Raw genomic sequence first — 27,109 nt, forward strand, 5'->3', positions numbered from 1 at the left:
AAAGTACAAATGGTTTGACGGGAACCAATTATGCAGAGAGATGGTAGACTCCCCTGTGCTTCATATGTTTAAATGGAGGCCAGACAACCATCTGTTGGAGATTATTTAATTTGGATCCCTGCACTGAGTAGGGGATTGGATTTGATGACCTAAATTAATCTTTCCAACTGTATGATTCCTCTGAACACAGCTTGAAATTATGTGTTTCTGAAGAGTCACAGAAGAAAAATAAGGGGTTCGCTTAGCTCTTATCACACAAAGCTTACCAAACATAGGTGGGGTGTGGGTGGCAGATGATGCAAAGAATGATTTTTTCCAAAGTGTCAGATCTTATTCTCTAGATAATTTTTTTTTCATCATAAGATGCCTGAAAAATATGTGGGAATTCAAATGACATATTTCTGTGGAATGGATGGTGATCGTCTTTTGAATATCAGAAGTCACATACTCCTGCACTAATGGCATCGACACATTATAGATTTTACAAGATGCCTCAATGAAGGGGAAATATGTTCTTTCCCCTAGCCAAAACAGCATCTGTTTTCTGCCCCAAAGTCTTTCATCACTTGTTAAGAAATATTTCCTTCGAAGTGTTCTTCTAAAATAAATGGGACTGTTCAATAAATAGCTGAATAGTTCAGCTCAGATCTGGGTTGTAATATTTTCTCCTCCAATTGTGTTCTGCTGCGTGTTTTCCTTATTTTCTGAAAGGCACCCATTGTAAGGTTACACCTTGCACCTTGTGTCATCAACACATTTGTCGGATAAAATGGGATTCTACACTTTTTTATTGTTAGCAAATGAAAAGGTGGTGATGGAAAATTGTCTACAAAAAAAAGATGCTAGGTCAAATACTATCTCCACACAAAAAACTAGTTTGCTCTGATTCTTAAGTAAATAGACCAAGCCCAAGTGCTTTTTAAATATCCCTAGGCTTAGAGATAAAGTGAAATGGTAAATTGTTTCTAGATATAGCACTCATTATCTATAAGTGAAGAGCAATTGTTAAGTAATTTTAATGGATATGATAAGGAGCAGATTTAAAGAATACTTTCAGTCTTGAGTCAGTAAGATTTAGCCTCAGAACATGTTTTAAATAATAGTTAATGTACTTTGGAATTCATTTGTACCAAATAATAGTATCTATGAGTATGTGCAGTATGTCCGTTTTCTACCCCCATATCAAAGGCAAATGGCAAAATCAAAGGCAGGATAGAGATATTATAGGTAGCACTGGTTCTTCTTAATTGAAAGCAAACAGCTAGAGCTCTGGAGACATCACAAAGATTCCAGATGCCAAGTTTTAATTATTCAGTGTAAACTTTTATTTGGGGGAGACCTGCTCCTTAAAAACATGCTGCATTATTAAACATGCTATAACACCAGGCTTAAATCTCCAGTTTCCTATTTTTTTCCATGGAGCTTTGATCTTTCCTTGTGACTCAATAAAATTCTCTGGGATATGAGTCTACAACTGCTGTTTCTCAACCTATATTTTTGAGATGTCCCAAGCCACAACTGGAAATTTGTTCTCAAGTTTGGACAAGGATTCCTCTCCAATCTATATACTGTATATTGATGATTCTAGGTGTACCTACAGCATTGATCAAGAATGTCAAAAAGGGAGTGTAAACCAAAATATCAAATCCATATCTTTTTTACATGCATATAATGCATGTTCAAAACAAGCAAGACTCTTGGTGTCACTAACTGTTGTGGAAGCCCCTAGGTGACATATTTCCATACTATTCCCTCTTTCTAGAGTATATAACCTCTGAACAGAATTAGAACAACTTAAATTGGATTGAGAAAACGTTAGGGAATCTTTTTCTTTCTTTCTTTTTTTCTTTCTTTCTTTCTTTCTTTCTTTCTTTCTTTCTTTTTCTTTCCTTTTCTTTCTTTCCTTTTATGGATGTTGAAGAAATAGACTTAGTCATTGTGTTTCCATTTTCCAGATTAATATATGGATTCCACATTAATATGCAGATTGGAGCACATCCTTCATTGTGCATTTCAATTGATTTTGTGATGCAGTTCTTGTCACACAGAGATATTATAGAAGCGTGCCTATTATGAAAAATTGTAAATAAAATGTGTACATTTGGGAATGATATATACAAAATCATTATATTATGAATAACTATACATGAAAACAAATGCATTTTTCCAAAATAGCAAAATGATGCAGAAATGGGATGGATAACATCTTATTAAATATGTATCAGACTAATACAAAATAAATGTGGAGTCATACATTCCTACTTATGATTCCTGGATGTTTATCAGTCCCTCAGCTTCCTTATGATACCCCCTTCTCTGCATACAATTTTAGAATCCCAGCCTTTAGCTAGTTACTATATAATCATGGGAATGATTAACAGACAACATTTGCCTTCTTCTACTTTCCCTATTGTTGACTAACATGAAGTACCCTTTCAGCTCTAAAATGCCCTTTAACAGTCATTTACTTCTGGTTGGAAGCAAGGAAGAAAGCATCTGATATTCTCAAGGAATATCTACTTTTGCTGCTGATCCCTATTGTAGAATATGTATGTATGAGTGGCATTGAATTCATATAAAATAGCAATACTTGTCTCAGAGTGGATGAGAGACTTAAGACTTAAACGAGCCATCTGCACATAACATAACAAATACAGAATAATTCCCAGGACCCAAAGCACACCGGAATTAAGGCAGAGTGAAAACCTATTTTGAAACACATGCAAGAAAAGTGAAAATAATTCTTTAGAAAGGATCTAAAGAAATGCAAGTTGTGCCTGCTTACAAATTATTTTTTTCCAGGATTAAGCAGTACAAATAAAAGAAACTATATAGGAGGTCTTCAAATATAACATTCTTTTTGTCAGGGAAAAAACCCCATAATTGTTAAATCAGACATTTTCAGGTCTGCTAATGCTAGGTGTGAGGTGTGTTAAGAAAATAGAAATTTTTCAGCTTCTGTGCTGTAATACATTAACTATGCTAACATTTAGGGAAGCAAAACCTGTCTCTGTGCATTTTTGTGTACGAGAGGTGGATGGTCCAGATTTTTTCCTCAAAAGTAGTCTTAGGCTAAAGTGTTATGGTCCTGGGAAGACAATCAAAATTTTATACAACAGATCCCACTTACTTTAGAGGGGGGATCCCAAATTGCATTCTCATTTTCTATTTCTAGAGAATTCTGTCATCCACAATCTACATAGAGCCATCTCCTAGTATGACTATTTTTGTTGTATTTGACCGACCTGAAAAAGTCACTTTTATCTTACCTGATATGTACAGAAGTACCTATCTTAAAGAGCAGACTCCAAGGATTGTTTAACTAATTCCCTGTAAATAATCACATGGCCGGCAACAGTGTCTTTTTACCAATGTGTACCAAAACTAAGGACAATTTAATGCTGAATGTCTATGGAGATTCTCAATCATCCAGGTTATGGCTGTCCCAAAGGTGCTTTATTTCAAGAGGCAACAGGCCTCTTCAGAACTGAAGAAGTTTCTTGGATGAGAAATAAAATGTTTTCAAAGGAAAGAACCAATGGCCTTTTGGAAAAAGCACCTTTGAGACAATGTAATAACACAGATTGACTCTTTCAGAGTAATGGTGTTTCTGTTAATTGTTTTATTTTTGACCGCTGTTGTTTTTTTTCTTCTGGTCATTCTACTTATTTTAATGTCTTTATATATGTAGTATTATTTTATTTTCGACAGGAGCACTGAACTGTGGAAAGACAATCCATTTGCTGCCGAAAAATATAGGTATTGATTTGGGATTTCAAATGCACTCCCTTGCATTTCAATGCATTTTACTAAGCAAATTACATGATACATTGAGAAGTCAAGTTTAGAAAGTTATGATGAACTTTATATGATTAGTTTGCAGAGTCAAAGGCATATGAAGAGTCAACATTTTATTAAATTAGCATTTGTCACTTTTTGTCTGTGCAGCTTATTCTATTTCAGATCATTACTATATCACATATATATGTATCTGCTCATCTGTGCATATTCTAACATAAAGTTTTCTGCCTATATGTGAAAACTACATATAAAGAGTGAGGAGTGTAAAACTAACTAAAGATGACAAAACTTAACCCATTATGCCATAGAAACATAGCTCCTGGGTCCTGAAAAAATAAATAAAAAAATAAATGACATTCTATATTATTTTCTTTTCAGAAATGTCTCTTATCTTGAAGAGCAGGTAAGGAATGATCCAGCCAAAATTATGCAACATAAATGTTATGCAAATTTTACATAACTACTACCTGTAGTTTCTAAAAAACAAAACAAAACCGTAAAAGGCTAAAAAATACATTGTTTCTAAAATGCAAATGTTACATTTTAGAAACAATGTATTTTTTAGCCTTTTACGGTTTTGTTTTGTTTTTTAGAAACTACAGGTAGTCCTTGACTTACGACCACAATTGAGCCCACAATTTCTGTTGCTGAGCGAGACATTTGTTAATCACTGCAGTTGTTCAGTTAGCAATACGGTTGTTCAGGAAATCTGGCGTTTCCATTGACGTTGCTTGTCAGAAGATAGCAAAAGGGAATCACATGAACCCAGGACCCTATAAAGATCACGAGTCAGTTGCCAAGTGTCTGAATTTGATCACATAACCATGGGGATGCTGCAACGGTCACAAGTGTGAACATTGGTCATAAGTCACTTTTTTTCAGTGATGATGTAACTTTGAATGATCACTAAATGAACTGTTGTAAGTGGCGGATTACCTGTAGTGTTCTTTTCTAGAAAACTGTCTCAATTTTACAAACAATTGAGGAATAATGCAACCAAAGTTGTTTCATGGGGCTTTAAAGAGAATCACTTATATGTAGTGGTTAGTATCTTAAAATGGCCTCAGGCAGAATTTCCAAGTGTCATCGGTATGTGTGCTTGCATGACCTTAATTAAAATGGGAAGTATTATAGGAAGCCCAATCTGTCTTGCGGTTTCATATCACACACATGGACATGCCATAATTTATGCTTTTATTGCTTTGTTCTTGAATTTCTAAATTGAGGTAAGTCTATGGTAAGGCTGATGAAAGAGTTATGTGTGAGATTTCAGGTTAACTCAACCTACTGCATTTGCAATCTGATAGTAGCAAGAGCTGATTAATATGTCCTCAGCTCTGAAATCTTATCTACTGTATGACTCTATAAGCTCCCATAGGACACTGATGCTCTCCCACTTCTATGCAATATTCTTCAGTATCTAATTTTCAGCATCAAAATCATAAGGACACAGAACATGTACTAGTGCTGAATTCTCATCATCCTTGATTATTACCCATGTTGGGAACTAAAGTCTAATAATATGTAGATACCCAGATGTTTTCTCCCTGGTAAAGCAAATAAAGACCTTTCATGTGGAGAATATCAGATCATGTGGGCCAAGATTTATTTTTGCTTGTGTAATTTCTCCTGAAAATCAATACTTTTCCCATCACCCATATCCTTTGAGGATTTTAACTTGAGATGTTCTGCTTGCAAACAATATGTTCTTTCACCAAGTGTGATCCAGCAATTAAGGCAAATACTTATATAACTTTAATCTGTTAACCTTTCCATCCCTCCTTCCCCCCAAGAAGGCTGTCAGTCAGTTTTGATGATCGGGTGACATATGGATAAACACACAGACACACCCATGAAAAATCTTATCATTAATGAACTAGGGAGATTTGGATTTTTTTAATATGGGGTGAGATAATATTTCAGGTGAACCCTTAAGATACCATTTGTTTTTCTAGTAAAAATGGTGGAATATCCATGGGTCTTTCTAAGCAGTTTGCCACTGAAATAAGGAGACTCAATTTGTGAGTAGGTAGGAGAGGAAGTTTTGAAGCAGCAAAATGGAGCTGGGAAATGCATACATCCTATAGTGTGAGGATTCCCCACTCCTGCAGTGTGCTTGTAAAACCAACAATTGGGTCTTTACTTTTATTCTGTCTTGAAATAATCCTCTACATCTTTTCTGAGGGTAGCTTTGAGATGTGGTATGATTTTAGTGGTGCAATGGTTAACATGCAGTGGTGCAGGCAAACTCTACCCACTGCCAGGAGTTCGAACCTGGCAGGTTTGAGGTTAACTCAGCCTTCCCTCTTTTCGAGATTGGTAAAATGAGGACCCAAATTGTTGGGGGCAATATGCCGACACTGTAAACTGGTATATAGGTCTAAATGCTATTGCTATTTAGGAACAAACATGTTATGTTCACCCACTCTGCCACATTTTAATGGGGCTTAGGAGGAAGTGGCAATGAAGAAGTGTCTTCTTTGGCTGGAGGATATACTCAGAATTTGCAGATGAATTATTCTACAGACAGGCAAGGCAAAAGAGATAGCAACTTGAAATCCACTCTTAATGTCCAAAGGTTGTGCTTCTGAATATATAGGAGCCTATACAAAACATTTCTACTTCCTTTCTTAATGCAACTACAATAGCAAGATTAAGTGGGTTTGCATGCAGTAACACGTGGAAACAACTGAGAGCAGCTTCCAGAACAGCAATCCAAGCTTGGAAAAAAAGAGGTGGATGCATTCAAAGCTTAGGAATTTTTTTTTGAATAGTCTCTCTCTTCCACTTTCCAAATTGCTATTGCAATCATAAAGAACAATGTGAACTAAAGAGCCTTAAAATTAGCCTGTCAGCAAAGCAATGCTATTAAGGGGAACAGCAAAAAAAAACAAAAAACAAAAAAAAACAACCCAAAACCACAGTTTTATTTCTAGCACTTTTTAAAATGCGTGAGTTGTGTTTCTATTACTTTCATTCTCTGAAATTTTGTTGCAGGTGTAGTGCAGTGTTGCAAACAGGTGTTTTGCTAACTTGAAGTCCATACATTTAAAGTTGCCAAGTTTGGAAAACACCACTGTAAACTGTTCCAGTATACAAACCTGAGGCCTCTTAATATCACCAGCAAAGCATGTGCTTCACTCCTTCTGAGCTTCTGAGCTTTTTTCATTGACCTTTAGTACTAAAATGAATTATTTTCCTATCTGCAAAACAGGAAAGCACCAGGAGGTATAGCATGCTGATATTGGAGGTGGAACTAACAGCACAGTCCTACTTTTCTTCTTGACATTTTCTGGCTGCATAGAATACTTCTATAGATACCCTTTACAGTGGGATACTACAGTAGATATCTGAAACTTAAAAAGTTATGCACCATTGGATCCACAATTTTTTAAAGTTTGGATGGCATTATGCCTTAAGGGTATTGATCCCACATTGCTTATCTTCTGAGATTATGTGGGATTTGTAAGAAACTCTTGGTACATATAAGGTAGTTTAACTTTGGGGAGTAGATGGAACTCTCAATGACTGTAATCACTTCCAGAAGGTCGATGGATTGATGAATGAAATGACAAATTTTTTTTTGCATTATCCCATTCAGCTATCAGTTAATACATGCTTTTAATCATTGTTCCAAAAATATTAGCTATTGTATGTGAAAAACAGCCAGCTATTTTGTCATCAGAATTAAGTTTCTACTCTCCATCTTGTATGTGTGATATTTACTTTGTTTTGCCCATTAGAAGTATCAAAAATTTTTCAATATAATAAAATAACCTTCCTGCTCAGTTCTCTACATAAAATCATTTTAATTTGGGGAAATTCTATATTACCCTTGAAAAATAATAAAGAGACAAAATCACTATTTAGTGATGCTTTAACAAATGCTATTCAGTTGCACATCAAAGTTTTGTGAGATGGATATATTTCTCTGCAATCATTAGTGCTTTATTCATATTTTTATAAGATCTGAGTCAATTTTATCCAGGTCAAACAAACTCGTGGGAACTGGGAGAAATCTTTAATGTTATCATTAGCTATCTAGTCTCTTGTGAAATTTTGATTTTGCATGACATTAGTTAGCTATCATAAACTGATTTACTTTATGGGAGAGTTAATCCTTTATAACGGCTCAAATTCTAAGTCTACTCCACTGCTTTTAGAAAGTTTCATATACTTTATACCTGTTCCTTTGCAGGAAAAAAAAATCTACTTATATATGTTTGAAATTTACCCAAGTCATTCCCCACCATCAACATTTCTATAATTCTATGAAATTGGTCAACGGTTTCTCATAATGGTCTTTTATGCCTATAAATATCCCATCCTGCTGAAAAAGTTCAGCCAATTCTTTTTTCTATATCACTCTATGGAACAATGAAGCACCCTTTTTTCTTTACAGTCAACCAAACCACTTTGGAACAGACTATCTTTTAGATGATCCAATTAGATCAGGACAGTTTTGGAATTGGACTCTCAGACTACTCTAAGTGGTATTGACACTGCTAGCAAAACCATCAGATGATCGAATGACTAGCTTTCCACCAAATCTTTCAAATCTTATTGCTTGTAAATTTTCTGCATAGAATAGCTGTCTTTAAACTAAGTATTAAATGCCTAAAGACATTAAGTTATGCACCATCACGAACCTAACTGGAAGATAAAACAGTAAATGTATCCAGGACAATTTTTGGAATAATGGATAAAAGTTAATCTTCACATGTTTAAACTGATGTTATAGGTCTCCTTGACTAGGTTTACACAATATTTGACTAATCTAAAATAGGTAGATTGAAACTTGATAATTTTCCATTTAGAAAGTTGTAGGAAACTCAACTTTTGACTTAGCATGTCTCTTTGAGTTTTAGCCATCTTGTCATCGTTTGGCTTGCACATGTTGTATAAACACAGTAATTGTCCTTTGTAACCTGGATGTAACTTGAAAAGTGGTTTGGTTAAGAACTAGTTGTAAAATGTTCATTTGGGATAAGTCATAGCTTATATGACTGGTGTTCTGCTTAATGCTTATGCTTTCTGAATAGAATGAAACCAGCTCCTGTTTCAAAGATGAGACAGAGAATTTCTTTCTAGTCATTGGGTGAAAAATCATAGTACTCCTGACAAGAGAACAATCAGGAATGCAAAGGAAAAAGTAAAATCCTGACAAGGATTACTAGGATGAAGCAGGTTCAATCCTAATGGCACTGATGAACATATTTACTTTCTTTTGTTCATGTAAATGACTGCCATATATAGTGCAACACAGATACAAGATCTACTGTTTGGACTCTCAATTTTATTATTGATAAGATATTGTATGTATGTCTCTGTGTTGCTTAGGTTCATGATATAGAAAAACATAACTAGAAACAACTAGATTAGACAAAAAAAAGCCTATTTAGTCTACCATAATATTTTTCATCAAGTACATGATTCTGATTAGGAGAAAGTAAGAATAACAGCTGTTACTCTCAGCAACTGAAATTCAGCGGCATTCCTTATGCTGGAAATAAGATTTAGTCTTATGCTCGATAAAGGAATTCAGTTTGGAGGACATCCCATTATCCGGCATGTGCAAATAATTAGTTTCTTTTAACTACATGAAGTTATCCCTGTTCCACTTAGATGGCATCCTGCTTGCAGGAAAGCCTTTTCTTTCTACCTTTTTGTGTTTCTTCTTAATGTTTAAACAGTATCTTCTGTCAACAACAGTTCAGTCAAAAAAAAAGGGGGGGGGAGAAGCATAGTTTTCTAGCTAAAATTATACATTTCAAACCATATGGCAATCTTTTAGTTAGCAACCTTCAGCAACTACACTGATACAGTACCCACACAGGTTGCGTAAAATACCAATGGAAATTCTTATGTTATGATTGAAGAATGATTGCGAAATGAACAAATCCCTTAGGAAATTATTTGACTCTGCTATCTTACAAAGTAGTGATCCATCTGAATGTTGCTAAACATTAATATATCTGTAGGTGTGTTTTGTGATTAATAATATATTAGGTAAACTGAGAAGGTATACTGACCATAGTTCTCCTTTCCGTACCTTAAGTTCTCCTTTTTTCAAAGGTGATTTTTGGTTAGCCTTTAATTAAAGGATATATTACTGAGATGACTAATTTTGTAGATCGTTTCTGATTATTAGAAAATAGTTTTAAGCATCTGTTTCAAATCAAGATAATTGTGGAGGACGAGACATAGTTGTTGTTTTTAAAAATGAATGAGTTGATAATTGTGCTTAATTCTCAAGTATTCTGCATATGACTGGAGAGAGTGAATTTGATTAGATTAAAAAAATAGAAAAGAGTGTAAGGGAAGGCCACACTAATTTATTGATTAAAATAAATAAAAATCAAATCAAATATGGGTAGTATAGTCCAGCCTTCTTCAACCTGGTACTCTACATTTAGTGGACTACAATTCCATAATCTCAGCTAACATCTTATCCCTTGGCTAATATCCCAGTCATGCCAGTATATGAAGCCATCATACAGTCATGTCCTCAACTTCATGCAGAGACTACATATGGGGAGAGGGGAGCGTTAACTAATCTACCATCAGTGGATCGTTGTCTTAACACTAAGAGCTGCACTAAGTTCTCCATGCATAACATATGATATTCCATATGATGCCCTGGAAACTGTTCTTCTTATATCACTAAAGGGATAGGTATTCTTTTTGTTCCCATGTTCCCATATTAATAGAACTGTACAGCTTAGAATCCCAGGAAGTCCTTTTGCAAAGGTACAAAACTGAACAAAATAATCTGGGAGGGAATCAGATAAAGTTGAGGACATTTCCTTAACCTGAAATAATGCAAGTTGTGCATTTGGCAAAATCAGTTTGGCAAGTAATTGTAAATGGGTTGACAAAACCGCAAAGCAGTGGTGAAATCCACCCCCCCCCCGGTTCTATCCAGCTGGCTGAACCGGTAACGCCGGCAGCAGGAGGCTCTGCCCACCCACCGGAACATCATTATGCCCCATTTTTTAATCACCTGCGCATGCACAGAAGGTTCTGCACATGCACAGAAGCATGCGTAGCACACGTATGCTTCCGCGCAGGAGCACACCCAAACCGGTAGCGAAGGTAAGTGGATTTCACCGCTGCCGCAAAGTCAATGGAGAAGCCAGATTTACTCAGCAATCATGTGAGTGACTTAACAACTGCAGTGATTCACTTAAGAACGGTGGCAAGAAAGGTTGTAAACGGGGGCAAAATTCACTTAACAACTGACTCACTTAACAACAGAAACTTTGGGCTCAATTGTAGTCGTAAGTTGAGGACTACCTGTAGAATGATGTATTGATTGTATTCTGCCAAAGGTCTGTCTGGATTACTAATAGAATTTTTGAAATTTATGACCTAATATGATTTCACTGGGAATTCAAAAATGCATTTCTGGAGAAAACAGTAAGTGTCTAGATGCAGTTTTTTTTAAAAAAATGTTCCCAATTTGATGAGAATTTAATAACAAATGCCTTGATGGATTCCATACCAGCTTTTCTGAAAAGAAATGAACAAAGGGATATACCTTTTGAAAAAAAAAATAACAAAATGAAGGATACAGGCTTGTTAAGCCTGGTATCCAGGGAGTTCCTAGTTTTAGTCTCTGACTAAAGGGAGCTAAAGGGACAGAGGCAGGCAAGGTGGCCAATCTAATTTTTACAAATGCTATTCCATTTTTTTTAAAGATCACCAAAGAAGTTAAATTGTTTTCCTCTCATGTAACACTGCTTAGGCATTCCTAAAGTTTCCTCTTGTAATACAAACTTATCTTAAACTAATGGATATACGAGCCAAAATCCCCCAAACAGCTCCAAAATCAAAGTATTGAATGTTTGAATGAGGCATTTTGTTTTGTATTTCCTTTGCCATGGCATTGGGTTCTTATTGTACAACCCTGTACAGTACTTCTTCAATATATATATATATTTATATATATATTTATATATATTTTAAAGATTTAAAAAGCAAAAAGTTACAAAACTGTTTGCAATTAACTTGAAATAGAAAAGATAGCACTTTTTTTAAATCCCATTATATAGTACACCATATAAATTACAGAGTATTCAAATGCGCAAATGCATTTGTGTAACATTTATCAAATGTAATTTTTGTTGATTTGTGTGTGAGCAGATTAATTTTGCTTGCTCCCTCTGGGTTTTTGCTTGTGGTAATATTGCCTCACCACACACCTCACTATCACGTATGACAGTGTTCCAGGTCTGAGACACTGCTGTTGCAATATCGCATATTGTTGGGGATGTGGCAGTCTGTATAGTTAATGCCCCCATTTGGGGTATATATAGGCTGCAATCTGAAATCTCCTTTAAGGAGCTGATCATTATTTAAGGAGACAATCTGAAAGCTGGTTTCTGTCATCTCCAGGATGGAGTTGTCCTTCTTGGTTCCTGCCTCACAGTAGTCATCTTTCCGTCGCCCACGGTTGTATTTCCACTTCTGAGAGGTGTAGCGTCCTTTTTTGTGCATGTGCCAGCAGAAGATACTGAGCAGAACCACCAGCACAAATACAACAGCCCCCCCAATTAAGCCTGCTAACAGAAATGGAGAACCAAGGTTATGAGAAGTTGTCTGTTCGTGGCTAGAAGCTGAGTTGCTTCCATTATTCAATAGGGAAGCCTTCGTTGTGCCTTCTGAGCACACAGTGTCCTCACCAATGCGGTAATTGTTAAAATCATCCAAGGGAACCAAACAAATCCGATATGTAGATTTGGGCTCTAAATTTGTCAAGCTGATGTTCTGTCTCTTATCAGTAACTATCCGTTCCTGAATAATGCCTCCTTCCAGACTATGACCCATTTTAACCCAAGTAAGCTTGTAAGCCATCACATTAAAGAGGGAATGCCAGCTCACTTGGATGCAAGTGCCATTTACAACGTGGATAAACAGCTGAAATCGTTCAATAGTGGGAAGGGTCATTTTTTCATCATCGTTCCTCTCAGGCACAGTGGGGAGAGTGGTTATAGTAGGGGCAAGAAGAATGCTTGTTTGTTTATTACTTGGGGTTAAGTGTGATGAAGTAGGGGCCATCGTGGTTGGCAAAGATGTTGTGGGAATATGGGTAACAAATGAGACATCTGGGGTAGTTGTGGGGCATGCCAACATGTTCATGTTGAGTTCCCTGACAGCCATACCTCGGACTTGTTCTGGTCCCTGACACATGAATCCTCGGACATTGATGGAGGAAGGAATTAATTTGAGCCATTCAGTAACCCATTTAATACTACAATCACATAACCAGGGATTATTCCTTGCCGTCAGTTGTTTCAGGCTGCGAAGATTGTCAAAAACACCTTTAGACAGCATCCGGAGTTGATTGTTGGAAATATCAAGTCGTTCCAGGCGATGAAGATTTGAAAAGGCTGAAAGTGGTATGTGTGATATCTGGTTGTCCTGTAAATAAAGCCTAAGTAGATTTGTACCTGGAAGATCGGGAGGTGGGTATGTCAATGAATTCCTTATTATAGAGAATTCCTTAAGTTTAGATAAGTGGCTGAAGGTGCCATCTGCAATGCCTTTATTTGTAAGGAGATTACCATCCACTATGAGACGTTCCAAACTTGTGAGATTCTGAAAGGCCATGTCTGATATGATGGCAATTCGATTTTCATCCACTCGTAGTTCTTGTAAGTCCATTGGAAGGCCAACTGGTACACTGCTTAAGTGATTCTTGGATAAGAACAGAAGCTTGAGGCTAACAGCTTCCCGGAATGCCCCATCCTCCACTCCAACAGTAGAGATAGAATTATCATCCAGATGAAGCTCTTCCAGTTTCAAGAGTTGTGCCAGAGCAGCCCGAGAAATGGTCTGAATGTTGTTTTCTTGCAGGTGGAGAACCCTGACATTCTTGGGGAGATTCATAGGGAACTCATCTAGCTGGTTGCCATATAGGTAGACTGTGTGCACAGACTGGACATTGTGAAGTTCTGCAGGAAATCCAGCATTATTAATTTGGTTATTGTGGAGGTAGAGTATGGTTACACCCTCCGGTATTCCAAGAGGCACTGAGGTCAAGCTTCGTTCATTACAGTAGACAAAGTTTCGGTCGCAACGGCATACACTTGGACAGGCCAACGCTTTGGAAAACTGCACATACAATCCCAGAAAAAAAACAAGCCAGGATTTCAAAAAAGCAAACCTGTCCATGGGCCACATTCTAGTCCACGGGCCCATTTCTAACTGAAGAAAGAAGGAAGAGTTGAGCAAAAAGAAGAAATAAAACAAAATAGATGTGTTTTGTCCTCTGTGCAGATGATTGTTATATTCCTAGAAACTAAATGCAAAATAATCCTTGTACAACTGGACGGTCCTCCAGTCTGCTTCTGAAAATCACTGTGTTGTTAGCCAGGTTTACACATTTTGATGCCTTCCTCCATGTATGCTAAATGGCAGAGTAACTATGTCCTATACAGAAGGCCAATCCTCAATGAGAAGTTCCAAACGTTGACAGCAGACAGGATGGTTGGATTAGCTTTTCCTTTCACTCTGGTATTAGTAGTGAAAGTGCATTCAGGTTCCTTCCGTCTAAAAGGCATTCATTTCGGCTTTAAGCTGGGTTTGAGAAATCTGTTGAGAGAGAAGAAGAGAGAGAAAATTAAAAAGGCTGCATTATTAGTTGACAAACATCCTGTGAAGACAAATCCATTAATGATGTGACTTGGTAACATAAATAAGCCAGACCACATTCATAAATAATTCAAACTAAACTGAAAAAACAGCTGGGAAAGGAAAATGAATAATGGGTTCCTATGATGTAGACATGACAATGTGCAGGTGTACAGCAAGCAGCAGAAATAACAGGAAAAGTAAGCTAGGAATACATGTATATTTTACAGGAACATCAGAAAAGCAATAAATGTTTACTGAATAGATGTTTCTCTATCTTTATTTGCATGGAGAAAATATCTGCGGCAAACTCCACGTAGGCATCAGGAAGGGGTCTGACCAGTAAATGCTCAGCTCCATTAAGTTGCCCCAACCCCACCCTGAAGCAAGGATTACAGAGTCGTAAAAAGAAAAACAAAGGTTATGTGAAGGTGAACAGAATGTAGGCAATTTGTGAGCGAACCGGTTCGCTCACACAGAGAAGGCCTCCTCAGGGTGCCGTTGGCCAGGCAGTGCCTTCTCTGTGGCACCTGCCCTCTGGAATGACCTGCCCCTTAGATACGTACGATATCAGACCTCCGGACTTTTCGTCGGGCCCTGAAGACACACTTGGTTCCATCTAGCTGGGCTGGCTTGATCCCATCCTCTCAGTTTTCAATCGAATTTCGGTTTTAATTGGGTTGTTTTAAAGTTGGGCCAAGATTATTTAATTGTTTTTTAAAATGTTTTTAAATTTTATACGCTATGTTTTATTCTGGCTGTACACCGCCCTGAGTCCCGCAGGAGAAGGGCGGTATAGAAATATAATAAAATAAATAAATAAATTTCCTTCATTTATGTCTTGGAGAGGTGTAATTCAAGATGTTAATATTATTCAGATAATTGTTGTCATTAAGACAATTGTTAAATTTCAAGTCTTCCAAACACATTCCTGAATTTCTCATGTCTGTGTTAGACATCCATTTTATATAGAATCACTACATCAAAGGTTATGTTTCCTGAGATTCAGTCTTACAGATATAGAGCTTTTTCATTGGATGGGTGGCAAAAGCGTCATTTCATCCTTTGAAACTATAGTAGTTTAAACTTTAATAAAGAAGTAAGGATAACTCAAGTAATTTTATATCACAAAAAAGCTTATACTAGACTTCTTTGCAATAAAGTTTCTACGTGAATGCACAAAGCTAGAGGTCACAAAATTAAGGCACTGGGAATCAACACTGCAATCTGCAGAGTTTGGGGAACATTTTCCTGCACTGTTAGGTTTTCCATTACATGTTAAATATTCCTCAATTTTGCTTTCTCTTTCTGACTATATTCATTACTTAAAAGTGATTTTTTTTAGTTCCTTATAACATGCTGATAGAAGATTCCCCCCCCAAAGATTATTTACCATTCAGTTATGACTAATAATTTCTATTTTTATATATATTACATATTTAATCTTTAATGCTGTAAATAATTTAACAATTAATTTATTTAAATCAAATGCTGTGCAAACTGCTACACAAATTTAACTGTCAGTTTCTCTCATGTTTCTTAAAGGCAATTAACAACTGTCACAAACTATATTGATTGGGAAAAATGTCAGCATTATCTACCTATATCCCAAAAGTGCTTTTTTCAAGAGGCAATTGGAGTTTCTGGCTTTTTTTTTGAAGACATTTTGTTTCTCCTCCAAGAAGCTTCTTCAGTTCTGCACCTTTGGGGCAACCATAACCTGGATGACTGAGAATTTCCATAGATATCTACTTATATATTTCTAGGTAGGCATGGGCATATAGGAAAAGTATATATACCAAAGTAAATCTTCCAGTCTGACAATACTATAATATAACACTGAATTATTGATTTTACATAGATTAGAAGTTTGTTACATATAGCAAATAGAGCAAATTATATAAACTCTTTTAACTCCAAAGTTAAAACTGCTGAAGACAATCTGGAAACAAGAAAGAAAATCCATTCCTTTCTCCATTTTGCTATACTTGCACAAACCTAGCAGTCTGCTACTAAGAATATGATTATTCATGGTAGACCAAACTTCAAGCTGATTTTAGCTATATGGCTTATGTAGTGATTTTTACCACATTTCAGGCAAACCTAACATTTTTGTTTGCTGGGTTGAGTGATGAGGAAAGAGAGATATTTGTGTTGCTTTGAGAATCTAGATCAGGGGTGTCAAACTCAAGGCCCGGGGGCCAGATCTGGCCCGTGGGGTACTTAGATCTGGCCTGCAGAGCCACTCTGGAAACAGCAAAGGACTGATCCGCGGTGCTTCTGCCAGTGAAAACAGGCTCTGTTTTCACTGGCAGAGAGTTGAAGGAGGCTGTGGCAGCTGAAAATGGAGCCTGGGAGCCCATTTTCGCTGGCAGAGTGCTTGGGCCACCACAGGCGTCCACGACACAAATGATGTCGAGCTGGCCACATCCACCCTGGCCAGGTCTACCCCGGGCCCGAGGTGAAACACAACTCTGATGAGGCCTTCAATGAAATCAGGTTTGACACCCCTGATCTAGATCTAACAAATGAATATTATTCATGTAATGTAGTGACATATATGTGCCTACACATGAACACATATAAATCGGCAAATACAATGTTATGGACTAAGAAAATACATCAGATGCCCTCAATGCATTTCTGGTAAGTTGAAGCTAAATAAGAAAGCAAGTAGTGCCCTATATTTCAGTTTTTTCTCCAATGTCACAAAGTGGGTGGGGGTACAGAGAACAGTATGTTCACACACAAAACCCAGGGGAAGCATTCCTCTTTTGCCTTCAAATTTCTAAAAAATCTCACTGCAATCTGGAGTAGTCTAACCACATGATCTTATGATATTAAAATTCACTTTATTTTATGATGCTAGGAGGCAGGACTATAAAGATGATTCATCTTCTCCTTGTTCATATCCCTCTTGACACAATTTTAATTACACCTGTCTTTCTGCCTCATTTACTAATGGAGTTCAGAATTAGAAAAGGAACAAGCCAAAGCTGTAGGCATGAGATGGAAAAGGCAAATTGATGAATGAGAAAAGGGAGATGAGGGTTGAACACAGGGGAAATGTGCTAAGTGGAAGAAGGACTAATAACCAACACATTATAGCTTTACTGTGCATGTGTCCACCGTCAGTCTGATCAATGGCTGCATTGTTTCCATCTGTAATTTCCTTTGTCAACTGAGCATTCCTCAGGACAAAAGCTGCATCACCCACTATATTTATAAAGCAAGTCAGAGAAATAATTCCACAGGAGAAAAATAGTCATTCAGTGCCAAGAGTCGAAAAGGTTAGCCAATATAGAACTATAATAACAAACTAAGAATAAGCAGCAAACTATAGCAAGCTTGTTTGATTTTAGGCTAGCACAATATATGAATCCAGCCATTCTGAGTAGTAAATCCCCCCATATAGGATTTAGTATTATATTTATATTTGGCTATTATAGTTATTTAAAAGCTATGGGTAAAACAAACGATGGCGTTGCATAATGCGTGAACTCAAACCTGTATCTTAAGCAAACGGTCAACATGGATATTTAGTTAGGGAAAATCTCAATCAAAGAAAAGAAAAATTCTAAGTTAATTTTAACATTTTAATTTTAATTTTCTCCTCTTACCCACCCACCCCAGCAAATATTTTTCAGTACGCTGGGAAACATATTCCAGCCCCTCCCGAATTTTATTGGTTCCCTCCTTCTTACTCATCCTGTCTCTCACTGTTTCCTTCTTTCATTAGTAGTCAGATTATGCTGACCTCTCCGAGTTGGATCAGTGCTACAGTATTACTGGCAATTACCAGTTCCTACAGTTTGAACCGTTAAAATCAGAATAGCTGACCCAGTTTCAGCTTATGGTAGCACTGGTCCCTGGATGAGCTGATCAAGTGCAAATGGAAATCGGTATAAGATGACTGAAAATGTATACGACATAGGCTCAAAATATTGTTGAGAATTACCCCCGAGCAACATAATACGTATTCTAAGATCAGCAGTATTCCGCCAGGAGTGCAGTGTTAAGCACTACAGTCTCATTCCCTGGAGCATAATTTCAGAGGTGAAACTAGAGGGGGCTATATCAGTAAGAGAAAACAAGAATCAAAATGAAGGGGAGGGGGAAGCATATTTTAAGGTCCTTTGTTGCAGAAAACACGAGATATTTGTTCTTAAGGAACAATGTTCTCAGACATTAAGGATGTCTTTACACTAGCCAAATCTATTTATCAGTTTTGTTTATTTTGAAAACAAAGAATGTTCAAGGATTTAGGACAGCAACGCCAGCAGCATAGCAAATGACCAAACTGTAGAGAAGAATTACAATCTTTTTATCTTACTCTACTCTATGTAGCTGATAGGGATGCCACTTAGGATTTACTAAGATACTGCTCAAAACTAAGGAGTAGGTACGAACTGCTGATGGTTGCAGACATTATGGTGGGATAAAGCTTTGAAGGGGTGCTTTGTTTTGATAACAGAATGATGCACTTCTCTTGAAGCTGCTTTGCAAAGCAATATGGATTCCCCAGTTATAGAAAGTCAGGGTCCTGCATTGCTTTTGTTTTTCTTATTTTTGACATCTTCAACAGAAAGTCTCAATAGATTCCCCCCCCCCCGGAATCACCGGGGTGGCTTTTCTTCAGTGTACTCACAACACACTCAGTAATCCCTTCTAGCTACTAAAAAGGCCAAAGGAAGCTGCAGAAAGAATGCAAAGTATTTTGAGATTAATTGAATCTTTTTTTTTTTTTGCTTTATCAAGCAGAGTTACAAAAAGAAAAGAAAAGAAAAGCTCTAGAAAATGTCCAACAGCAGTTAGTTTTATTCTTGCCTTTCTTTCCCTCCTTCCCCACCTTGACCTTTCTGGGAGGGAGGGAGGGAGGGAGGAAGGAAGGAAGAAATGTTTACTTGTTTCCCTATATTAGTGCAGCTTGCATGTGAGAAAGAATTATTGATGTACACAGATGAGAGATAATTTTTTATGGGATGACTTTATTTAGTGAATTAAAATGTCTCAAGTTGAGCTTGATTCTTGAGTTTTCTTTGTCACAACTTTGAAGTTGGATGACAACAAAGCAGAAGTAATTGTTTTCCATGATGAAAATTTAGAAGTGATTTGCTAGTGCCTGTTTCAAGTTTTCTTTTTCAGGGGTGGGTGGGTGGAGGAAATTTTATAATGTTCCAGTCTAGCCCAGGGGTGTCAAACACAAGGGCTGTGGGCTGGATCTGGCCCCCAGGGCTGGCCTGGAAAATATAACAGGCCAGTCTGCGTGGCTTCGGCCCTGTCTACCCAATGCGAAGAAGAAACATTGAGCCAGTGTGGCTTCAGCCCGGTCTACCCAATGAGAAGAGGAAACATCAGGCCAGCGTGGCTTCGGCCTGGTCTACCCAATGAGAAGAGGAAACATGCCAGCAGTTTGGGGAGTGGCATCAAGCTGGCCATGCCCACCCAGTTGGCCATGTCGGCCCTGCCCCTGATGTCAACCACAGCCCTGATATGGCCCTCAATGAAATTGAGTTTGCCCCCCCCTCCAGTCTAGCCTAGAGGACCATAGTTCTTGATAGTTTCCCATCAAAACATGTCTGACCTTGCTTAGTTTTTAATGATTAGCCAAAATCTATCTAGTTAGAATACATACATTTACGAGAGAGAGGGGGGGGGAGGGAGTGAGACGGAGAGGGAGGTGTGTGTGTACCTACTTGAATATATATGGACACAAATATATTTACGTGGACAGATTTTTAGGCTTGGTTTCAGTTGCAATCCCAGGGCAGAGGTCTTTTCTATGCACTTTTATTTAGGTCAGTCTGATTCTCCATTATTCTTATCAATCATTCACCTTGAATTCCGATTAGTCTTCCCCGTGGTATGTACAGTATTATTTCAAAATAAAGTCTTTTTATCTAAGCAACTGACTGAGAAGATACCAAGGTCAGCTGGTCATAATATCTGTCATTAAATAGGAAAATATTGTATTTCTATTTCAATAATTGTAATTCTATATTTGCAAGAATACATGTGAATTATAGAATATGGAAATTAATATATTTATATAACCTTATCCTCTTTTAACTTCCTTCTGGGAAACGGACGTTGCTTACCTGAACGTCCCTTCTCGACGCGCAGCTGGAGAATCCAAAGCTTCGGGTTGTTCAGTAGTTGATAGCCTACACTGAGTGTGTTCCTTTAAGAGATTTCTCTTCAGACACGCCCACTTGCTCAACAGAGTCCCAGTTTTGTTCACGAAGTAAGGAGCAGTAGAGCGTCAGGAAGGAATGTCCAGCAGCCAAGCTGGGTGGGTTGGATTCTCCAGCTGCGCGTCGAGAAGGGACGTTCAGGTAAGCAACGTCCGTTCTCCAATGCGCAGCTTGGAGAATCCAAAGCTTCGGGATGTACCCAAGCAAGTTCAGACAGGGAGGGTGACTGGCTGCTGTACGTCGTCTGAAGAGTTGCATACAGCTTGGAGCACCCGGCGGCCGAAGGATGCCTCCGCCGAGGCAAAGGAATCCACCTTGTAGTGCCTGATGAAGGGGTTCAAGGATGACCAGGTAGCCGCCCTGCATATGTCGGAAATGGAGGCATTAGTGGCCCAGGCGGCCGTAGTGGCGGCGCTCCTGGTGGAGTGTGGAAGAATTCTCTGCGGAACCGGCCTGTTCCGAGCCGAATAAGCCCTAGAGATGCAGGATTTAATCCATCTCCCAATTGTCGTGGAAGAAACCTTCCGGCCCATGGAAGCGGGCAGAAAAGAGATGAAGAGCGATTCAGATTTCCGGAAATGCTCAGTCCATTTAATATACCGGCGCAGAGCACGCCGGACATCTAGCAGGTGCCAGTCTGCTTCTCGAGGATGTCGAGGATCGGGGCAGAAGTCCGGTAGGATTAATTCCTGGCTTCGATGGAATGAGGAATTTATCTTAGGCAGAAATGACGGGTCAAGTCTCAGTACCACGCGATTGGTGTGAAAGATACAGAGATCGCTTCTCACCGATAGGGCCGCAAGTTCGGAAATTCGGCGAGCCGACGTGATCGCGACCAGAAACGCTACCTTTAGTGACAGAAAACGGAGGCTGATGGAGGCGAGAGGCTCAAATGGAGGATGCATGAGGGCCTGAAGGACCAGAGTCAAATCCCAGGTCGGGTAGCGATGTATAACAGGGGGGCGCAGATTGGTCGCGCCTTGAAGAAAGTCCCGAATCGTAGGGTCCTGCGAGAGAGGCAGCGTTGCAGAAACCGAGAGAACCGTACTGAGAGCAGCAACCTGTCGACGAAGAGTGTTAGGAGCAAGGTGTTTGTCCATGCCTTCCTGAAGGAATCCCAACACTTCAGGAACGGAAGCAGACGTTGGATCCAGGTGGGATTTAGCACACCAGGAACAAAAGGAATTCCAAGTTGCGTTGTAAATGCGGCACGTAGACGGTCGCCTGGCTGCCTGAATCGTGGGGATCGCATTGCTAGGAACGTTGACTCCTTAGCAAGATCCTTTCAAGCGCCAGGCGGTCAACTGCAACCACTGCGGATCTGGGTGCAGGATGACCCCCTGGCTGAGGACGACTCTGTCCCCCGGAATCCTCCACGGCCGTGTCACCGACAGGTCCATCAGATCTGCAAACCAGGACCTCCGAGGCCAGTGGGGTGCGACCAGAATGACGTCTGCCTCGTCTGATATTATCCTGCGGATCAGACGAGGAAGGAGCGGTAGAGGGGGAAAGGCATAGAGGAGACCCCTGGGCCAGGGAGAGGTGAGGGCGTCGACTCCCTCCGCCTGAGGACACTGGTACCGGGTGAAGAACCTGGGGAGGTGAGTGTTGTCGCGGTTGGCAAATAGGTCGACTAGAGGCATGCCGAATCTGCGGACGATCTCGGCGAACAGATCTGGATGAAGTCGCCACTCGGCGTGGTCCAAGTGTTGTCTGCTTAGCCAGTCTGCTGTGATGTTTGTGGTCCCGGCAATGTGCTCCGCCACAAGGGATAGGACGTGCGTTTCCGCCCAGATCAGCAGTAGGGTCGTTTCCTCCATCAATGGACCCGAGCGAGTCCCCCCCTGGCGGTTCACGTGCGCCTTTGCGGTTACATTGTCCGTGCGTATCAGGACATGGTGCCCTGACACGATCTGCTGGAACCGTTGGAGGGAGAGACGGATCGCACGGAGTTCCAACCAGTTGATCCCGTTGTGACTCTCCTCTGCTGACCACGTTCCCTGGGCAACGAGGGATAAAAGATGACCTCCCCATCCCGTCAGGCTGGCGTCCGTTGTCACCACCAGGCGCTGTAGATTCTGGAAGTAACTGCCCTGATGAAGGCTCTGGGAGGACCACCAGAGGAGAGACCTTGAGACCTCTGGCGGGAGGGATACTTGTGCGGAAGAGTTGCTTCTCCTGGCTCTCTGAAAGGGGAGGAGGAACCATTGGAGCTGGCGGGAATGGAATCTCGCCCAAGGGACTACAGACAGGCAGGAAATCATTTTGCCGAGCAGTCGGGACAGGAGCAGCAAGGTCACCTTCCGAGAGGAGAGGACCTGGGATGTTAATGACTGGAGACTGGAACACCGGTCCGTTGACAGGAACACCTGGCCCCTTACAGAATCTATTAATGTCCCGAGATGGAGAATGCGGGTAGTGGGCTGCAATTGGCTTTTCGGGATGTTGAGGGAGAAGCCATGATGACGAAGGCAGCGACACACCACTGCTAGGTCTCGGGATGCTCGGGCCGGAGAAGGGGAGAGCACTAGGATATCGTCCAAGTAGCAGTGGAGGCGGACCGGATGTTGACGTAGATGGGCCGCCACTGCTGCCAGGAGCTTTGTAAAGGTCCTTGGGGTGGAGGAGAGGCCAAAGGGCATTGCTCTGTATTGGTAATGCCTGTTGTTGTAGGCGAAGCGTAGAAAACGACGATGGGATAGCCATACAGGTACGTGGAGGTATGCTTCTTTCAGATCGATAGAGGTCATCCAGTCCGCTGGTCGAATGGAAGCCAGAATCGAACGGAGGGACTCCATCTTGAACTGATGGTATACTATAAATTCGTTCAGCTTCTTGAGGTCCAAGATGCCCCTGTGGCCCCCGGACGCCTTGGGGACCAGGAAGAAAATTGAATAGAAGCCGGTCCCGCGATGATGGTGGGGAACCGGTTCGATGGCTTGAATTTGAAGCAGGTGATGGATCTCTGCCTCCATTAGCTGGCGCTTGTCCAAGTTGGGGGAAATAGGGCATTGTACGAAGTGAGAGGGAGGTCTTGAACGAAACTCCAGAGTAAGTCCCAGACGAATTGTCTGGAGCACCCAGGCGTCCGACGTCGAGATCTCCCACTGGGGAAGAAAATGAGCCAGACGGCCACCAATGGGAAGATGGATGTAGTCACTTCCCTCTTCGAAAGGTACGGGATCCCGTACCTCGAAATGGTCGTTTGGGTGCTGGGGCCTTCCGACCACGGTCCCTGAAGGATGATCTATCGAGGGAACGGTCGAAACCTTGAGAATAGGGCCTTGAGGAGAAGGATCCCAAGGGACCGGAGTCGTTCCGAAAGGGCTGCCTGGTGAAGTAGGACGAAGGTCTACGATCTGCCCTCTTATACGATGATGGCATCACCTTCCGTTTATCCTTGTCCTCGACAAGGATGGGGTCTAAGGCTTCTCCAAAAAGACGGGACCCCTTATATGGAGTTGAAGCGAGGCGCTACCTAGACTTGGCATCAGCTCTCCAATTTTTAAGCCATAATAAACGGCGAGATGTGACGGACGACACCAGGGCGCGCGAAGCAAACTTCGCGGCGTTGAGCGAGGCGTCTGCTGTATATTCGGTAGCCACCACCAGTTTGTTGACATCTTGGCGGAGGCGTGAATCCGCAGGGGGAAGGCGCTCGTGGAGTTGACGGAGCCAAATTAGGCAGGCACGGCTGAAGAAAGAAGCAGAGGTGGCTGCCCTAACCGCCCATGCGGCCGCATTGTGCGTACGTCGGAAGTTAAACTCAGCTTTTCGGTCCTCTGAGCGCAAACCGTCGGCGACGTCGTTGGAGATTACAGAGGAAGCCGTCAGATTGGCCACTGGCGCGTCAACAGTTGGTAACTGAAGGAGATCTTGGAGACTAGGCGCTGAACAATAAAGTTTTTTGTCTAGCCCCGAAGGAGCGGGCAAGGAGGAAGGCGTGGACCAGGATCGTTGGACCACCTCAGAAAATAGCTGTGGACACGGAATAAAGTCCGCTTGCGCCTTAGGCGCCGTAAACAAGGCCTCATGTTGTTGAGAGGTACCGGGCTGATCAACTTGAGAGACTGGGTCAGCCATATTTGTGGCCAACTTGGCCTTGCGCAGGAGCGATTTGAATAACGAGGGTCTAAAGAGCCCAGAGAAGGCTGGCTTTTCGGGTGGCATATCTGCATCATCAGATAAGTCCATATCCGACGGGTCGCACTCTCCCTCCTCCGAAGACGACTCCTCGTGGTGACCATGGTCCAGATACAGCTCGGACCCATGCGTCATAGCCTGATACTGGGTAGGGACCTGTTGAGGGTCCCGGGCCAGAGGAGGAGGAGGAAAACGTGGCTGAGGCCAGGCTCCATATGGTGCAGCCTGTTGAGAAGTCGCTGCCAGTGTCCTGGTAACCGTGTCAGAGATGATCCGCTGAATATCATACTGAGAAGGTGGAGGAGCTGCCTCCGTGGCGCGCAAGCCTGCCGCCGTGGGAGTAAAGATTGCCTCCGGCTGAGACCGTCGAGGGAGAGTGGCAGTGCACGAGAGGTCCACCGGCTCCATGCAGTGAGTCGATAACGCCTCAGGGAAAACTTCCATGATTGGCGATGGAAACAACGGTTGCAAAGGTTGTTGAGGAGCCTGATGGACGGGCTGGACCATAGCTTCGACAACGGGCGAGAGTGGCGTAGGTAAGTGTGCGAAAGCCGCTTGTGCTGACTGGTTGCGCGCTTTCTCGAACTGGCGCTCCAGAGCCTTGTGTCTCCTGGAGGCGTCCTTGTCTGCAGCTGATGAGTGTTTTGTCTTTTTAGAGCGTGGAGCAGCTGATGAAGATGAATGTGAAGCGCGTTTACGGGACCGTTTACGTTGCTTGGCCTGGTCGTGAATGCGCTCGGGAGAGCTGTTGTCCTCCAGATCAGATGAGAGAGCACGTTCAGCCATGTTGTAACCTTTGTTTCCTTTTTTTTTTTTTTTGAAAGGAGGAAGATGAAGATTCAGTAAGTATTTAATTTATGTGGTTATATAGATGGATACAGAGGAATAGGTGTTGATTATTAGCCTTTTTTTTTTTTTTTAACAGGAAACAGTTGAAGAACTACGGAGTAAATGAAGAGAGCCCAAGGCTAGCAGGTAAGTCTTTTTTCTTTTTGTTTTAGGAGTAGAGGCAGGGGGGAGGAATTGGGGTGGGGGGTGGGGGTATGGAAGCCGTGCAACTAGCCGATTGCTCCAAAGAGACAGGCTAGGTAGGTCCCCCAATGCTTGTAATCAGAAGATCGGCCTCTGCGACTCACTGCGCCTGCGTGAGGCTGTCACCAGGCAGAATTTGACAGCCGTTAGAAATCTTCTCTTTTCAGGCAAAGAAATGGCGCCGAGCAGGGCTTGCAGAGCGAGGGCGACAGAAGGAATGGGGGGGGCTGTTCCCCTTTGAAAACCAGAACGGCGATAAATTGAGCCCAGAGCAAAGACCCAGCGTCCGGGGGGAGTCCTTGTGGGGGGAGGAGGGAGGCCGAGGGGCGCGAGCTGCGCTGATCGCAGCTCCCAGCGCTGAGGCGAATAGGAATAAAAGGCGCGCGCTTTGAAAGGCAGTCCAAGCGACGACGCCTAGAGCCCTTAGAAAGGTTGCAAGCCGAGGGAGAAACAGCCGAAGGCTCAGAAGCGCTTCCCCGGCTGTCTGGATTGATACGAGAGCGCTCCGGCGATGAAGGGGCGCACGTGGGGCGCTCCGGCGCTCGAGGATCGCTCCGGCGATGAGGCGACCGTGGGGGAGGAGGCTGCAGTGATCCCTGCGATGGCGACGGCGTGCGATCACTCAGAAGTGATCCAAACGCCAGGAAGCCCTCAGGACGATTAAGGGAGAGGGAGAGAGACGCCGCTGAGCATAGGGCGTCAATCTCCAGCCGCCAAGGTGAAGTTTAGTCCAGACGGTGAGGGCGGCAGTTTGAGGAGGGCAGTCAATAGGGCAAGCGTCAGGGAGATGGGAAGATACTGACAGCTTGCCTGAAGCAGCAGGCAGACTCACCACCGGCAATATAGAAGGGAAAAGGACTGGAGTTGGAGAATCCAAAGTTTCTGGAACAGTTCAGATAGTAATCAGAGAGATTTTCAGACAGTGTCACAGGCTCAACTGAGTGAACTAAACTGGGACTCTGTTGAGCAAGTGGGCGTGTCTGAAGAGAAATCTCTTAAAGGAACACACTCAGTGTAGGCTATCAACTACTGAACAACCCGAAGCTTTGGATTCTCCAAGCTGCGCGTTGGAGAAGCACAGGTAGTGAAAAGCAATCAGGTTATGTGTGACTGATTATTCTGTGTGGACATTTAAGGACCAAGCTGTTTTTGTCAGGGTTAGGATTTAGATAGAAGCTAAGCATTTTTGTAAGGAATACTTCACTGGTTTTCTGAGATAAACAGGTGACACTCTACACTTTAAATAAGTAAAACAAATTAGGATAGATGATACTTAGGGATATTTATAGAAACTTAAATCTCCT

At 41.3% G+C, this 27,109-nt stretch overlaps 1 protein-coding gene across 3 annotated transcripts in view; it reads right to left on the bottom strand.

Annotated features, from left to right (window-relative positions):
• Positions 1-3,894: 3,894 nt before the first annotated feature.
• The window catches only part of FLRT2 (fibronectin leucine rich transmembrane protein 2), a 93,934-nt gene continuing 70,719 nt past the window's right edge, over positions 3,895-27,109 (bottom strand). For all 3 annotated transcript variants that reach the window (XM_034418271.3, XM_034418270.3, XM_087873213.1), the window contains one exon: positions 3,895-14,397. In XM_034418271.3, coding sequence (XP_034274162.2) covers positions 12,013-14,004 — 1,992 coding nt within the window. In that variant the 5' untranslated portion in view covers positions 14,005-14,397 and the 3' untranslated portion in view covers positions 3,895-12,012. The remainder of the gene's footprint in view (positions 14,398-27,109) is intronic.

Source organism: Pantherophis guttatus, chromosome 1 (assembly GCF_059756535.1).
Source record: "Pantherophis guttatus breed Tessera chromosome 1, ASM5975653v1, whole genome shotgun sequence".
NCBI classification, from domain to species: domain Eukaryota; kingdom Metazoa; phylum Chordata; class Lepidosauria; order Squamata; family Colubridae; genus Pantherophis; species Pantherophis guttatus.